Raw genomic sequence first — 17,428 nt, forward strand, 5'->3', positions numbered from 1 at the left:
CATAAATAATAGAGAGAGAACATAATAGAAACTTTTGAATTAATTTGAAATAATTTAAAATTTTAATGAAATAATTTGAATATTACAAAAAAAAATCTATAACAACAAAAAAATCGAATTTCGCTTACTCTTGAAATGAATATTGATAATAATATTTTATATTGTTTTTTTTTAGTTTTCAAGCAAGATAAATAAGTTTTTTTAGCTTCACGCTATATTCCGCACAGAACGGGGTAGGCAGTGGGAAACTGGGAACTTAGTGTTAGGATACTCCGTTTTCTTTAAGACAATTGCCAATTTTCTGCCCAATTCTTGAGGCCTTGTTTGTCGATTTGTCAGGGCGGGGAAATAAAAATATGAAATATTTAATACCCCCGAACCGAGCTCACAACCACCGAATCACAGTTCAAATATACCACAAATAAATATCTCTGGTCATAAATAAAACATGATTATTTGAAAAGTTAAAATTTATTTCATAATTCAACGACAATTTGCTAGAGCTTCAGGTAAAAATACTTGATATTTAGGAGTTTCGCCGCCTTTTTCCAACACAGCACGGACCAATGAAAACGGATCCAATTTCTTTTTCACTACTAAAAACCTGGAAAAGGGAAATAGATTATCATTAAAATTAATAAAAAAATATTTTAACTACAAAATTTGTTTTAGTTTTATCCTTCTGGTCATCAAATCACTATATCAAAAGGGGTCATCCATACAACACTCATTTACCTACATATATATACCTTCATGCTGTATCCCGCACACAGCAGGGTAGACGTAGGGAACTTTTCAACACTTCAACTTTTAAGACACTTTTCCCGACTTCTCACCGAATTCTGGAGTCATTGCGTGTTGAGTGGCGGAACTTAACGCCGCGCTTTGCTTCGACACCAGAACGAAAAAACGAAAATATAAATTTAAATAAATATTCCAATTTCTCGAGTGGTGATTGAACCCACCACCACAATCAATCAATAACCCAATAACTTGCACACTGCAAACAACAAGCATACCTCAATTCCAATAAACTTCAACAAAACACGGAGTTAAAAAAACGGTCACTCATCCAACTCCCCCCACTTACCTATCAACATCCCCATAACTCCTCGACGCCAGACCAAGTCTCTGAGCACTTTGGTGCAACAAGGCTCTCTCCTCCTTACTGAACTCTGAACTGAACACGAGGTCCACATCCACTGTGTCTGATGAGAGGAACCTCTTCATCAACTCTTGACCAGCTTTCTTGAGATGGCGGATGCTTGATGTTTTACTACCTAAGCCCGCTCTGTTTACCTGATTTTTTATAAATAAAAGTTAAAAACTAAAATTGTTTAAAAGTAAGAAAAGCTTAAAACTTAAAACCTTTTTAATTTTTTTGTCAAAGTTGTTATTTAATAAATTAAATATAATCACGTATTATTATTATATACTTAAACTCGTACTTAAACGCATCAATTCGAAAGATATATTATAATATATACAATGTGCACGTGACTGCATACACGGTAGTAAGAATTCTGTTATTGGCTTACTCTGACAAGACGTTAAGCGGCGATTAATTCCCTTATTCAATAGGATAATAACACAAAAATAAAACAAAAAATGAGGAACACAGAGTCTAATCAATAGGAAACAGCGGGTACCTAACAAAAAAATGAAATACCATTATATATACATATATTATACAGCAAGCTAGTCGTGGCACAGAGGTACAAAGTGTAAAATGAACCAGTTGTGGGTTCGATTCCCACTCGAGAAAATGAAATATTTATTTAAATTTATATTTTCATTTCTTCTATCTGGTGTCAAGGCAAAGCTCGTCTTTTAATTCCGCCACTTAAAACGCAACGCCGCCAGATTTGGACGGAAAGTGGGGAATGGAGTGTCTTAACACTTGGTTTCCTCTGCCTGCCTGCTCTGTGTGCGGGATACAGCGTGTAGCTGATTTGACATTACACATACCATTTGTAAATGAGGTTTGATAGGTTCCGCGATGCCCTGGGCGTCCGCGCCGAGCCCTCCGCCCTTCCAGCCCATCATTTTCATCATTCTACACAAAAAAAATTGTAGAAACATTTATTTTATACAAATATGTAGTGGAAATATATTGGAACTTACGATTTCATGATACAGTAAGGTCGACGAGTTATGGCCGTAGATGGCTAGATCAAGTTAGCTGCAGTTTGTTTATAGATTTTCAGTATTTTTCTCCCGGATGCCAATGATCAATGTGCAAAAGTTCAGAAATCTTAATTTGAGAGTGGCCACGACTCATCAAACTTGTGTATGATCGAACATAATATCTGAGGTCGTCTGACATCCGTAAACGCGATGGATGTGCATTCAAATCCCACTAGAGGAAACGATTAATTTTCAACTAGTAGTAATAATAACAATAATATGGTTTTTAGCATTAGTATCATTAAGTAAAAAACAAAAAACAAAAATAATATAAAAAAGTAATTAAAACTCACTTCAAAGCGACATTATTTTCGACGGGAGCACCAAATTCATATTTCTGTTTTGACACATCATTCATGGATATTCTGTCCCCTTGCGATATCAACAAGCTTATAACTTTTTTACGAAGTGTCTAAACAATTATAATTAAAAATATTAAAGAAAGCAACAACTAGTTAGCTATGAGGCGTTGTTGCGCAGTGGCACAAGACTGTAAACGCGACGGTTGTGGGTACGATGCCCACTCAGGTGAATTAATTATTGAATATTTTCATTTTATTGCTCTCAGGGACAGGAGCTGCAGCGTAAAAGTCTCGACCGTATTGAAGACTATTGAGACTATGCTTGAGACATTGGGTGTTGAATGGGAGAACTCAATGCTGCTTTTTGCTTCATTACTAAGACAACGAAATGGAAACATTTAATATTATATTCCGTCATAGCAGTCATAAGTTCTATAGATAAAAAAAGAAAACACACATACATACATTCCAAGCTATAACACCGGCAGCATTTTTTGCTTCACTTTTAGTAAGCCCTGAAGCTTCACCTATTAATATATTATTGATGTACATTGAAAATTTATTGTTTTCAAATTTACTTCTTAACTCAACATGACACGCTTGACAACTTGCTGAAACAATCAAAATAAAACATTTGAGAAAATATCATTCTCAAAATACAGAAATAGTCAAATCTATACTAATATTAAAAGCTGAAGAGTTTGTTTGGTTGCATCTCAGGAAGTACTGAACTAAAGTGTTGGATAGTCTATTTATCAAAGAAGGCTATATGCTATATTACAATACCTTAATCAGATTTAGCCCATTGTACTTGTGGTCAGAATTATTTCCTGCACTTAAAAATGTGCAAAATCATAAGGAAAGGATAGTCAATATAGTAAAAATATATTAGTAAAACATTTACTTACATGTTATATTACATAGTTTAGTTGCCCAAGGTCGAATCAATAGCACCATTCTACCGTATTCTGTATAAAACATGTCTTCTCTAAAACATCTGCTTTCTAAAAGTTTCAGTTTAAGCATATCATTCAGATATTCATATGAATCAAGACTTTCTGAACTAAGTTTTTCCTCCTTTCGTTCATTATTTTCACATTCTGTTTCTATAATATCTATTTTTTTTACATGTCCTTGTGGTACAAAGGATATTTTTGTGGATTTTGGTGATGGACCCTCTTTTATTATACCACCTTCTCGTTTAATACCTTTAGCTCTGTCCTCGGCTGCATCAGATGCTGACACAAAAGTTCTTTGTAATTTTGTTTTCTTTGATCTCCTATATTGTTGTGCAATCTGTATTAAAATGTTAACAATTATAATGAAGCACATTGTGGATACTATGACTGGGGCGATCATGGGGCAGTAATTCAGTAAATGTTGAATTCCAACTCTAAGAAATTTATAATTTTCATTTTCTTTCTCTTGTAAAACGCTTAGCCTACCCTTATAAATTAAAAAAAAAATAGAGAAAGATACAACTAAAAGTTAATATTTTCTTAGGAAGGCAATAAGTATTTTGTACTTAATTCAATAAAAAAATTGAGATCATAATTCGGAAAACTGAACAGAAAAAAAGTAATATATAGTATGCAATATTTACGTCTTGAGATAACCTAGCAACTTCATGCATAACTTCCAAAGGGTATCTGCACCCCATAAATTCAATATTGGCGAACACACGAGCCAAACAAATCAATCTTTCTTCAGGATATTCATTCTTCCATCTTTCTATAAAGGCTTTTCGTAATAACCAATGTTCTTCGCATTCATGATCTTCTTTGTATTTAATTACATCCCAACTCGTGTTCAAAGACATTTTTAACAATAAAAAGATTTCCCAATATACTTTTATTTAAACGACGACGCTTAGCATTGCAAATGTACATAAATTTGATAAACAAACATTCATTTTACAAATCTTATTTTTAGGTACCTAAAACAAGTAATTGTTGTGACTTTTTGGACAGCTGTCAAAATCACAGAATACATATACCCAAAAAGATGCCGCACCTGTTATCGATTATTCAACGATTAAAGTTAAACTTTTAAACTAATCTATAATAGTAACGGTAGTGTACTGAAAAATTCAATAAAATTGCCTATGTAATACAAATGCCTATGAATTACTATATGCCTATGAACATTACGGTGTCAGCCTTAGTTAGCCTTACATAACGAAATGACAATAATAATGAACGCCATCGAATTTGTTTAAGCAACAACAAGCGTGCGCTGCAAAAATAGTTAAATACATGTCAGTAGATACATTATATGACAAAAATATATATATTTTCATTACTTTTAAAAAAATGTTCGCGACACCATATATCTATCTATTATATCTAAATAAGTCATAATAAGGCATTTTATAACAGGAAATATTTGAAAATTGCAAGGTGATATACTTATTGTTTTTATAGTATGTAGTGTGGACGTACATTTTTCGAGAAAATGTAGAATTAAAATAAATGAACGTTCTGTTTATAAACCGCAAACCTAGGGTCAAGAAAGAAAACAAGTTGTTCCTGATTGAATGTGTCAATCTATTGGCAAATGCTTTATAATAAAAGTATAAGTAAGTACTTATATAGACGGTGGCGAAGTCGCGAGTGGGCCGCTAGTACAAGCATAATTGTATTAGAATGAAATGAAACATTTCCACACCTGCGAATATACGAACATGGAATGACAGTAATTATTTTGATGGATGTCTCTTGGTTTAATTGAATAAAATTTATATTTTTCTTATTTTCTACTTATCTAGGGCATGATTCCTACTAATATTACAAATGAGATAAGTTCTTTCTAAGTAGGTATCTGTCTATACTTTTGTTAACTTTACATTTCTCACATCATCGTAAGTTGTATTTATTTTATGGCTCGTGTAGTGTATTAATATGTAATCCACGATATCTTTAAGCTAAAAGTAACATCGATAGCCACGTTGACTTTATATTTCATAAAGATATCTACAGAAGATGTAAAGAAAATAAATATTAACGTTAAGAGTTGTTACCCCCTAACTCCCTGTAATTCGAATAAAAACTATTGAATAGAAGCCAGTGCAGCTTCCCCGTTGCTTATATACTTAACTAGTCTAAACCCTTTCCGCTATCCAAATAATATGCTTATAATTAAGTATTTTTAAGTTTCTAAAGTCTTATGGAAATTTAAGAATAAAAAATACTTATTTCTTTTAAAATTTGAAGTAGCTTGATGACAACGTTTAGCTTAACATTTGGTTCGAAACGCGCGGGTTCGAATTCCGCTTCATTCAAATACGTACGTACGTATTATACATATTCTAAAGAAGTACATACTTATTTAAAATGTACTTAAAGTAAATCGTTGCACTTAAATTAAAGTTTCTTTTCCAGAAACTAATTAGTTAAAGTCTTTCAAAGAGGGAGCGACATTTTTCATTCGTGCGCTCATTGAAAAGATGAACTTATCGGGATTCGTACTATGAAAGTAAAGATTCAATGTACTAGGTGATTTTATCGCGGTCGAAGCCGTCGATAAATGTAGCAATTATGAATTCGATTTCCGATTAGGGAATTATACCTTGTATACGGGGAAAAATATGAAGCTGCTTTTTATGATTTTATGGAGCATCTAACGTATTTTCTTTCATTTCAGACGAAAAGCCCGATGCAGAAATAAGTTTTCGTAGGATAAAACAAAGTAATTACGAAATTTGTAAAACGATCCTACTCCCTCCACATTCTTCTCTCTTTTAGTACGTATTATGAAAATATGAAAGTGTTAAATATTTCATTCCTCTGAATGGAAATCGAACCCACGACCGTCGAGTTTACAGTCAGACGTGTCGTTGCGCCACGACGACCTCAATGTCATCCATCATTATAATCGTATTTACTAAATACTTATTAATATCTACAAATATCTAATATTAGAAATAAATATATTATTTTGAAACAAGTACACAAGTATACAAGTGACTTTCTCAACGACCGAGTAAACATTGTAGGTACATTGCTATCGAAGGAAAATAAAAGAAAAATATTAATTTATTTATTCAACGATGAAAGCAAATTGCAAACAATCGATGTCCCGCGCCGGTGTTTGCCGTGCCTCAGGATTATTGATATAGCCTCATGTCACACCGAAGTAGAAAGAAGCAAGTTCTTAGTGCTATTTTCAATATTTCGTAAAAAAATAAATCTTTATAAAGATGTGCCTGCCTTTACGCGTTAAGTGACTGTATATAACGTCGCGCGGAAATGAAAACTGTAATTAGCATACTTTTATCATTTGTCTATCGTTTTATAGTAGATAAATCTATACATAATTTTGGAGAACAATGTGTCTTAGATTCTTTTACTTACGTTTGATATTTTCTGATGTTATCCATGTAATATTTCATGAATCATTTTAACTCTTAACGCTAAGTTCCCTCTGTCTACCCTGTTATATGTATATAACAGCTTAAAGTAGTACATTGAGTTCCTACATCTAGCAAACTTTAAAAGAGGCAAAAGGGTAATCGTTAAATTTAATGCTTAGAGATCAAAACGTTATATTACTTATATATATATAAACAAATTTATTTTTATCGTAATTAACTTAATGTTATTAATTATTATTTTTATTAGGTATAATTGAAGATGGTGACGGTGTAAGAGATTGCCTGTTCAAGTATTATCACGTAAAACAATGAGTCCTAGTTGCTTGGCTCCGGTCTTAACATTTATATTGTGCTGGTTAAAAGGCTATGGACTGGGAATAAAATGTATTCTCCCTTTCCAAAATTGAATACTCTCTTTTTTGCATGGCTAAATTATTAGCATAGCATCTATCTATCTTTCTTAGGGGGTGAATGGTGGGTAGGTCTAATCTTTAGTTTTGAACTGTTCTTTTTGAATAAAGGTTTTTCTTTTTAATTTCAAGTTATTTTTTTTTGTTGGTAAATATATAATTCCTCCAAAAGAGTATCGAACCCAGAACTATCATCTACCGGCCGACTGTGCCACTGTACCACAATATTGTTACTCATAGGAAATACCAACTGAATAGATATCCTGTAATTAGTTAATAGAGGTAATGTTGCGATAACGTCGAATAGTTGATAGTACCGCTACATGCATGATTTCACAGATAACACGGCGTGATTTAAATGAAGAGGATTGTAATTTTTCCTCTAATGCAAAGTGAAGTATATATATAAATATATATATATACGTATACAGATTATAAAAAAATAAAAACACCCAACTGCATTAAACTAATAAAACAAGCGATAACAAGCAAAGAGTTAATGTTTTTTTTTTTATAGTGGGGTTTTTATTTAAAAATTTTTTGTTATGATTTATCAACTTCTGCGGATTCATATCGTCACGATATTAGGGATATTCCCTTAAAAATAAAATCAGCTTCGCGCTGTATCCCGCACACAGCAAGGTAGGCAGAGGGAAGTATGTAGTCCTATTGTTAAGATACTCCGTCTTTGCTGTAGTAATAAGCGGGGCGTTAAGTTTTACTTGTCTTAAATATTAAGTTGAAGGAAACGGTCACACTGAGTTCCTTCTGCCTAACTTGCTATGCGGGGCAGCAAGTGAAGTTGCATTTTATGAAACTAGACTTAAAAATGACAGGTTGTGGGTTTGATTCCCATTCGAGAAAATAAAACATTTAATATTTTCATTCCTTTGCTCTGGTAATGAGACAAAGCGTGGCGTTAAAGTGGGGAACGGAAGTGTCACAATTGGAACAGAGTGTAAGTTTAACATTATGTTCCCAGGTTCCCTCTGCTTACTCTGCTATGTGCGGGACACAGCGTGAAGCTAAAGAAAGATTTCAAAAGGGTTTAAAAAATAAAACAATGATAATTTGTGTTAACTTTAATACATCAATGCGTTAATTTCTTTACATTACATACATATATGTATATATGCATGAGTATATATACTTATTACATAGGATATATAGTATTATAAACGACGTACCAGACTTGACCAATTGTTATTTTAAAATTTTATTTACTTACTTGATAAAGGGTAACTGATAAAAGGACTTAAGTCGTAAAATATACAGTCAAGTCTGCACTGCCAATGCCAAGTTCCCAGCCATAAACTTGGCACTAGCGGAATATATATATTATATAAAAAAAAACAATATACTATAAATAGTAAACATTTTAATCTAATTTAAATCTACTCCTGTCTTATATATTTTTTTTATTTATACTTTAGTTAAAAAGAATATTATAATATTTAGTTAAAAAAAATATGACTGTTCAACAATGAAAGCACACAGATGAAAAATTAGAAGAAAAGTCTTTAAAAAAACAATTTAATTGTTTAATAAAGTAAAAGGAATTTAAAACGTATTACATCAACTGTTTTATTTCCTTTTATTGCTAAAGTAAATAGAAAAAATATTTTGGTATTTTTTTATTTTACTACAAAGACTAAGTAAAAGAAAAATATTGATCGAAGGTATTTTTGATTTCATTCCTCTTCGGACGCCGGATCTACAGTTTCTGGTTTTCTGAAAACAAAATCACTTTCTTTTTTCGGCATATAGCAGTGACAGTGTCCTAGTGATAACCTAGTGTCAAAATACTCTGTTCTCTATTTTCGCTTGAATTTGGGACATTGAAATGTATGGACAGGTGGAACTGAATGGTGAGCAAAATAATTTTATGTTATTACTCTATGTCTACTTACTTAGAAGGAAGAACAAACCCTATCTAGCTGAATCAGCAAAAACACATTTTTTAGTATAATTGATTGTAATAGCAATGGATATGGAGTTCCTACTCGGGGGAGGGCATTAATTTTCCGGCTCTGGTGAGACACGGCGCTTCAAACCCGTCACTTAACATGAAATGTCTGAAATTCAGAACGATAGTAGAGAAAGAAAAGTATAATCACACCAACTTTTTTTCTGGCAACGCATGGGTGGTATGCAGAATTTCTTAAATAGAAAGTTTTTTTTTCAAACAAATATAATAATTTCCCCCATCTCGACTTTGACTTTAATGGTAATTCTTAGGATATAATTCATAATGGAAGGCTATCATGTCTTGGTCACCTTGCTTATGACATCAATTGGTAATGGACGAAAAAATCAAGAGAAAAATATTGCTGTTTTTTTTCTTCAGGTCTGATTTTTTGAATCCATATAACCCATGCAGGCGAAGCCGCGAGAAGAACACTACTTATATCAGCTTCATGTATTTCCCGTATGGAACCTAGTGTAAAGGAAGACTCCGTTCTATGGCTGCCTCCTCCTCTAGAAATAGTTACTATTTAAATTAAAATTACCTTTTATAGAAGTTTCTTAGCGCAATGGTCTTAGTAAAGGGTGCACAGTCACATCGCGGCTTCCATTTGTGTCCCATATCTCTGTCCCTCCCACTCTCTCCATCTTCTCTATACCTGTCTCCCTCACTCATGATATCAGCAATAGTTAGGTCAATTTTTTCGTTATCGTCTAATGAATCCGACCGCTTGCCGTAGCGGCCACTCATAAAGAACCTGTATGAAAACATTTAATTTTAAATAGATATAATATTTATGTATTCGGCGCAGCCTTGAGTTCCACCATTCAACATGCAATGTTTCGAAAAATTAAATTACTGTTTAAAATAAAAAGTAATAATAAGAGTGTCTTAACACTAACTACCCTGTTTCTACTCTGCCATGCGGGTAAATGCATGAAACTGGTTTTATTTTATATATTTGTATAATTAAACAAATGATCCTGTAGATTTTATCCTGTTTTCCTTAATATATAAATATCCCATATACATACATATGTATATCATAGACAAAACAAAATTAAAACAATTCTTTATTACTGAACGAAACGCTGGAACGAAATTTGACTTGGATGGATAATTAACTTTATACCGACAGTTAACTTAACTGCCACTTCAATTTCATTTGAACCATTTTGTGTGATGCTAAACGAAAATACTTAATATGTTGAGGTATTTAATTGGTCTCGTGGGTGTCATATTGACTTTGAATAGGACTTTAATTGTGTCTGTCATCTTTAAAACTCTGAGACTTTGAGGCCAGAATAGCAATGATTTAAATTACAATTATTTGTTTTTAGCTTCACGCCTTCTCCCTTATGTAGCAGGGTAGGCACAGAGAACCTAGTGTTGTCTAGTGTCTAGTGTAAGACACTCCGTTCCTCACTCTCCGACGTTTTTTGAGGCATTGCATGTTGAGTGCCGAAGTTAAACAAGGCAAAAAATGTTAATAATAAAAAATAATTATTATTAATAACTCATGCACGCGAGTGAGACTCAAACCCACAATTGTCGCTTTTACAATACGAAAATGACCTCTGTCTTTAGAAAATACTCGATCTTAAGAAAAATTTATCGAATTTTGTAAATAACATAACTAAAGTAACTTAGAAACAAATTGTATACCAGGCTATTAAGTCTGCAAACGCGACATGTTCTGGTTTTGATTCCCACTCGGGGAAATCAAATATTTAATAGTTTCATTTTCTTGCTCTGGTGTCAAGGCAAAGCACAACGTTTGGTTCCGTTACTCAACACGCAATTCCCCTAAAATTCGGGGGAAAGTGAAGAATTTAGTGTTTAACACTAGGTTCCCTCTACCTAACCTGCTGTGTGCGAGATACAGCGTGAAGCACATAAAAGAAATTACCTGTCGTTCCTAGGTGTGAGCATGCGAGGAGACGACCGCCCGTATCGTGAGCTTAGAACAAATGGCGACGCTGACACTAACAAAACAGATTTACAAATAACTATTAATATAACAAAACAATAATTTAACATACGTATGTATCTAGATAATTCTTAGCTATATATTACCACAAAATGGCTTTTTCTTATAAAATTCTTATTCTTAAACACATCTCAAACAAAATGTATTTAAAATTGAATAAGTTGAAAGAAAAAGGGATATTAGTATGACAAAGAAAACGATATGTAAACTCACTCTCGGCTCTTTTGAGAGCGTTCACGTCGTCTAGCGCGGCGCACACCAACGCCACGGCGAACGCCCAACGCCACATGTCCCTTGCACGTGTAGTCAGTCGCCAAGTCTGTGTGTGATGGTGGAAATACCTTTGAAATTAAAATAATAATATGTATTAAGAAATATAAATATATTATATATGGTTAAATATAGTGTTGAGGCCGTCTTGGCGCAGCGGTACAAGAGTGTGACGGTAACGCGACCGTTGTGGGTTCGATCCCCATTCGAGGGAATTATTTTTGAGCTCCAGCACTCAATATGCAATGTCTCGAAGAAATCGGCGGAGAGTGGGGAACAGACTGTCCTAACACTACATACCATATATTACAGCGAGAAGCTTTTTTTTATGTATAGTAAAATATTGATTTTAAAAATAACATGAATTTAATCAAATTTTTTGTTTGATTCGTTTCTCGAAATGATTTATTTTCATTTCCTCGCTCTGGTATTCCAGAGCACCAGAGTACGCATTGTGTACTTAGACACTTAGACACTGAGATCCTGCTAAACTGCACAAAAACTAGTCATTGTGATTTGTACAGCTGATTATTGAAACAGATAAGATAAATCTAGATCTTATTCCTATTATAAATTAATGTAAATTTAATATAAAAAAAACATTTTTACGAATATTTAATGAAATTATTTTATTAGATAAGGTTAATGTAAACGTTCCAAATATAGCAAACGCGCGGGCACAGCCGCAGGCGACGGCTAGTCACTAATATATACGAAAAGTCGAAACAAAAATAAAATAAGAATATTAATATACGATCCCACCCTAACTTCTGCCCGCGGCGATGCCCACAAACTTTAATTAAATTAGCATAATGTCCAGTCAAATGTACTGACTTTTAATTTGCGAAATAATTAAACAAAGTTTTAAAATAAACACCCTCGTAATTAATATGAGGGTAAATGTTTGTTTTAGTCATTATAATATTATATACTAGACCCTTTTTACGACTTCTCTTGCAATTTTTTTTCTTTATGAATATATTTTACAATAATATTTATAAGTACCTAATAGCAGATTAGTCTTGTAAATAGTGCCATAGTGGCTGGCATCAATACCGTTATTATCGTACAAAATTAATTTGTATATTGAATGTTATAAATAATAATAACAAAAACATTAGATGAGAGCGACTGTAAAAGTATATTTTTAACTTTAAAAGTCTATAACAAAATATAACTTTAAAAAAAATATCATTTCCACATGTAAGTCCGGGCTTATTAGAACGGAAATGGTACACACAGTGTCTTACCAATATATTACCTGTATAACCTACTATGTGTAATGTGGCAAACATGTAAGCTAGGAATAAAAACAATGCACTTTTAAACAACCTAAGCCTCTTCTAAGATTGTCTAAGCTTCAACTCGACTTTTACAAAGAAAGAACCTCAATACATCCTTCCGGTGCGCCGTCGGAAGAACAGCTACTTTACGATGCAATTCTGATTTTCTAAATACAGAAGATTAGGCCGTCGCGTCGTGTTGCAGCACATCGTCAGCCTGTAAACCCCATGGTTGTGGGTTCGATTCTCACTCGAGGAATTGAATTATTTTCATTTTATTTTATATTTTAAATTACCCACATCGAGGGTTCCTTAATATTGTAAAGATAAAATAGGTTCTTGATTGTGTAAGAAATTATAAATTAAAAATGTATTTTTTTCGTATGAATTGATAAATCGAGTACTTTACCGTTAACTTGATACAATGGGATTCTTCGATAGATACATTTCCCTATAATTTGTAAATGAAAAAATATAATTTCGTTTTTTTTTAATACTCTAGCTATTATTATTATGTTAATAATATTTTATATTTTAATTATTACTATGTTAATAATAATTAGCTTCACGCTGTAACTCGCACACAGCAGGGTAGGCAGAGGAAACCTATTGTTAAGAAATTCCGTTCCCCACTTTCCGCCGAATGCTGGAGGCATTGCGTGTTGAGTGGCGGAACTCAACGCCGCGCTTTTGCCTCGACACTAGAGCGAGATGCAAATATAAATTTAAATAAATATTTCATCTCCTCGAGTGGTGTTTGAATCCACAACCAATCGGTTTTACAGTCACACTTTGTGCCCCTGCGCTACGACTGGCCTAAAATTATACATAGTTACGAAGAAAAGACGACGCGGTCGATAGTCAATTTTCATACATTGTCTTATTTCACCCCTGAAACTTCTCCTTCAATTGATTGCATTTTTTTATTAGAGAAAATTATGTTTAAGTAGTAGAAAACAAATAAATAAATATTACAGTTAATAGTTTACAAAAAGGCAACAAAATGTGTAAACCAAATATGTCTTTTGTGTTAAAAAAAAAATAATATAAAAAAAACCCCTATGGTATATTATTTAAAATTATCTTTTAGAAAATCCTAAGAGAATTTCACATTATTTAGTATCTTTCGAAATTGTGTTTGAGATTAAATTTAGTTTTGCAAGTTGTTATAAGGTTTTACGTGTTTCCATTTAAAAGACATCAACGCGCTCGACTTATAGTTTTAAATCTTGGTGTTAATTTTGTTTGCATAGCCAATTTTTTTTGTCTAAAAAAAAACCTTAAAAAATAGAATATAACCATGTTCTATTCACATATATTTACGTCAAATTTTAAATTAATATTTTGACGTGTAAATATTCTCAAATCGATTGATTGGGTAACGGGGGTCTTGATACGTTCCCATGTTCCCTCTGGTCATATTTTTCCACTTAAAAATGGCAAATTAAACCATTACTATATATACTATGCTTCCAGTCTCAATTTAATTTAATTAGCATAATAAAAAAAGAGTTAAAAAAGAAGCCATCGTAACGCAGTTCCATTGTTTAATTATAAACCCGGTGGTGGATTCGATATCCAATCAAGGGAATGATTTTTTTAGCTTCATTATGTATCCTGCATATAGCAGGGTAGGCAAAGGTTAACCCAGTGTTAAGACACTCCGTTCTCGACTTTGTAGGATTACGTATTGAGTGGCGGAATTATGATATTTCCCCGAATGGGAATGGAATTCACAACCATCACGTTTATTGACGGCTTCATGATAAATTACATATATCTAAGCAAAGATCTCAAAAATTATATTTTTATTTCGTCGCTATAATAGACAACCCGTTGCGTTGAGTTTCACCACTCATGCAAATTTAAAAAAACTCTGCTATGCGGAAAAAAGCATAAAGCTGCTTTGTCCAGAAAATTTTATATTTAAAATTTAGTATTGTATTATATTAAATGTAAACGAAGTAAAAAATATGAAGTAAAAACTACTAAATAAAAAGATAATCACTTACCTTTACTTAGGTAAGAGGTAACAGGTATGCTTCCTCCAAGCGTCGAGACAGTTCTGAGGCGGGAAGCTATCTGGCTGCGCTTTTGATGGACACGCCGCCCTCGCCGACACCCACTTAGATAACCCTATATATAGCTTTTATTCCAGCACCGTTTGTTTTATTATTTATTTACAGCGTGAAACTAGCAAACTTCACGCTATATCCCGCATAGAGCAGGATAAGCAGAGGGAACTTAGTGTTAAGACTCTCTGATCTCCACGCAGTTTCCGTACCATTTTTCTCTAGTTTTCGAAGTATTGCGTGTTGAGTGGTTGAGCACAACTTCTACACAACAATTATGTCACAATTAGAAAACTGAAATGAAACTAATCCATTTCCTCTAGTGGGAATAGAGCCCACATCTATCGCGTTTACAGACAGTAAGTTGTCCTTATCCTTTTGGCCTCATCGTCTAGTTTATTTTGCATGAATATTTAAATAATGTCTAAAGAATTTGTATGAAGACTTGTCTTTAGGAGGATGAAAAGGTAACCTCAGTTTGTTCAGTTCTTGAAATTCAGGATAAGATTTTCACTAATAAATATTTTATATATTAACAGGATCTGACTGTCTGGGGTGCCCACCAGACTATTCTGGCGTGGGCACGGGTTCCTCCCTCCCCACCTCTTTCTACGTCCATGATAGAGAGACACGGATATAAAAGGCATGTTATAAAAAAACAAAAAGTAAAACATACAAACGTATTTTTTATACTATACAGAAATATAAAAGTACCGCCATAGTGCATGTTTGTTTTAGTAGCACAATATTAAATCATGTCCGCCAAAGAACTCAATAGCGCGTGATGGCGACATGAAGATTCGATTAGCATTATCAGTAGAATCGGTCATAAGTACTATAATATCGATTTTTCTCACGTCACCACTATAAAGTTGCTGATTTAATATCATTTACTTAATTTTTGCAATTGGAAAATAAATTGCATAATTTTTTTGTGAAACGTTGGTCAATAAGGCGATATAATTGTTAATATCGATATGTTGTTGTTTTACTAATCGATCTTTAAGCAAAATCAATAATATAAATTATAAATAGTAAAAATAATAAAAAAATAGAAATAGATATATCCTATCCTTTAAAATTCTTAATAAAAAAATACGTATAAATTTTAAACTTGTTTTAGCCGAAAACAAGGAAAATCGCCATCGTATCATAATATTTTCATTCAATAAAGGAAGAAATAAAGCTTACAAGGACCTATTATTGTCATTTATTATTTCAATAAAAATAAGCTTAGATCGCATAGCTTTATTACAAAATTAGTCAAAAGATTTTTTTAAGCGATTCATAAAATAAACTTTATAAAAGTAACTGTTAAAGTAAAAAAATACAAGTAATATTTTGCCCTTTACCTCTTGACAATTAGTTTCTTAAACTAATAATAAATATAATGGTAATATGGTAATAAATATAATGGTAATATTTTATTAAAGCACACGCTTTGTGTACGTCATAAATTTTCAATCTTTCAACGAAATTGCAAACAAAATATACATGTGCATTAACTTTAGTAGTTAGTTAGCTTAGTACATAATTTATTTTAACAACCTTATTTTCGGAAGGAAAAAGAAAATGTCGATCTTCGGTTATTGTCGACTACTGGTGCCGTTACCCTATTATAAAAATATTAATTATTCCGTCGCATTGAATTGAAATCCCTGCAAAAGTTAGTGTGCCGTGACTCCGTTAATGAGTATTCATTAAAAAAGTTATTTTTTCAAACAACAAATTTGTTCGTCCAAACTTTGATATTAAATAAAAAAATAAACATTCTCCTTTACAAATACGATTTCTCTGGGTGAAATTTGAAGTCGAGACCATCGTAGCGCAGTGAGACATCGTCTTACTGTAAGTGCTCCAGAAGTGGATTCATTCTCATTTGATGGCTCCATAATGTCCTGAAAAAAAAATGTATTTCTACATTTACTAAAAAAAAGATATAGCTGTTTATATAACAAAAACGCGTAGATCGACACTATAATTAACACAATTAAAATTTATAAATATCTAAAATAAACTCAAAGATACCAGCTGTATCAGTTTTTCCTTTTTCCCTAATCAATTTGAATGAATTTGATATCTGTTATAAAAATTTCCGTTCATTCCATGTATTTAGTTACACAATTGCTAATATCAGATTGTATTTACTTATTTAAAAAGTAAAAAGGAACGCGTGCGAATGTGAACCGACCTTTTGGGTTCGATTCCCGCTTCATTTAGAGGAATTAAATAATGTTTATTTTCATTTTCTCACTCTGGTAAGGAGGCAAAGCGGGGCGTTGAGTTCCGCCACTGAACAAGCAATGCCTCAAGAAGTCACCAGAAAGTGGGGATAATATTGGAAGATAATGGTAACGAAATATCTCGACATTAGGTTTCCAGATTTTTCTTCTGCCTACCCTGACATGCATGGGATACAGCGTAAAAAGATGCATAAAAAGTAGTTTTACGCTTTTTTCCATAACAGGATCGAGGATCTAGTGCCAATACACTCCTTTCTCCTCTGTCTTCCTGAACTCGAGACATTGAATGTTGAGAGGTGAAACTTAACCCTACGCTTTGTCTTGGACTTTTAA

The 17,428-nt window shown here is 32.7% G+C and overlaps 2 protein-coding genes across 2 annotated transcripts; both read right to left on the minus strand.

The window, feature by feature from the left end:
• Window positions 1-452: 452 nt before the first annotated feature.
• Window positions 453-4,471, minus strand: LOC146537204 (uncharacterized). Its single transcript, XM_085188563.1, has 7 exons — window positions 4,093-4,471; window positions 3,398-3,785; window positions 2,955-3,100; window positions 2,481-2,599; window positions 1,969-2,056; window positions 1,091-1,299; window positions 453-604 (listed from the first exon to the last, which is right to left on the minus strand). The coding sequence occupies exons 1-7, from the start codon at window positions 4,306-4,308 to the stop codon at window positions 484-486; spliced, it is 1,287 nt and encodes a 428-aa protein (XP_085044689.1). The 5' UTR covers window positions 4,309-4,471; the 3' UTR covers window positions 453-483.
• Window positions 4,472-8,338: 3,867 nt separating this feature from the next.
• On the minus strand, window positions 8,339-14,929 carry RYa (RYamide). Its single transcript, XM_085188580.1, has 5 exons — window positions 14,793-14,929; window positions 11,441-11,568; window positions 11,147-11,222; window positions 9,782-9,994; window positions 8,339-9,002 (listed from the first exon to the last, which is right to left on the minus strand). Exons 2-5 carry the CDS (start codon window positions 11,514-11,516, stop codon window positions 8,963-8,965), a joined length of 405 nt encoding a protein of 134 aa, XP_085044706.1. The 5' UTR covers window positions 11,517-11,568; window positions 14,793-14,929; the 3' UTR covers window positions 8,339-8,962.
• Between the last annotated feature and the right edge of the window lie 2,499 nt (window positions 14,930-17,428).

Source organism: Heliconius melpomene, chromosome 7 (genome assembly GCF_056956725.1).
Source record: "Heliconius melpomene rosina isolate 202511_hmr_F chromosome 7, ASM5695672v1, whole genome shotgun sequence".
In the NCBI taxonomy this organism is placed as follows: Eukaryota; Metazoa; Arthropoda; class Insecta; order Lepidoptera; family Nymphalidae; genus Heliconius; species Heliconius melpomene.

What these genes read in the sequence shown, in the direction of transcription:
- LOC146537204 (XM_085188563.1), bottom strand. Translation starts at nt 4,308, where the DNA reads ATGTCTTTGAACACGAGTTGGGATGTAATTAAATACAAAGAAGATCAT. An exon ending in GAAAATAATGTCGCTTTGAA is followed by an intron (nt 2,057 to 2,480) that starts GTGAGTTTTAAT and finishes TTTTTTGTGTAG; the next exon opens with AATGATGAAAATGATGGGCT. An exon ending in TCAAACCTCATTTACAAATG is followed by an intron (nt 1,300 to 1,968) that starts GTATGTGTAATG and finishes ATAAAAAATCAG; the next exon opens with GTAAACAGAGCGGGCTTAGG.
- RYa (XM_085188580.1), bottom strand. Translation starts at nt 11,516, where the DNA reads ATGTGGCGTTGGGCGTTCGCCGTGGCGTTGGTGTGCGCCGCGCTAGAC. An exon ending in CGCTCTCAAAAGAGCCGAGA is followed by an intron (nt 11,223 to 11,440) that starts GTGAGTTTACAT and finishes CTGTTTTGTTAG; the next exon opens with TGTCAGCGTCGCCATTTGTT. An exon ending in CTAAGAAACTTCTATAAAAG is followed by an intron (nt 9,003 to 9,781) that starts GTAATTTTAATT and finishes TTTTGTTTTCAG; the next exon opens with AAAACCAGAAACTGTAGATC.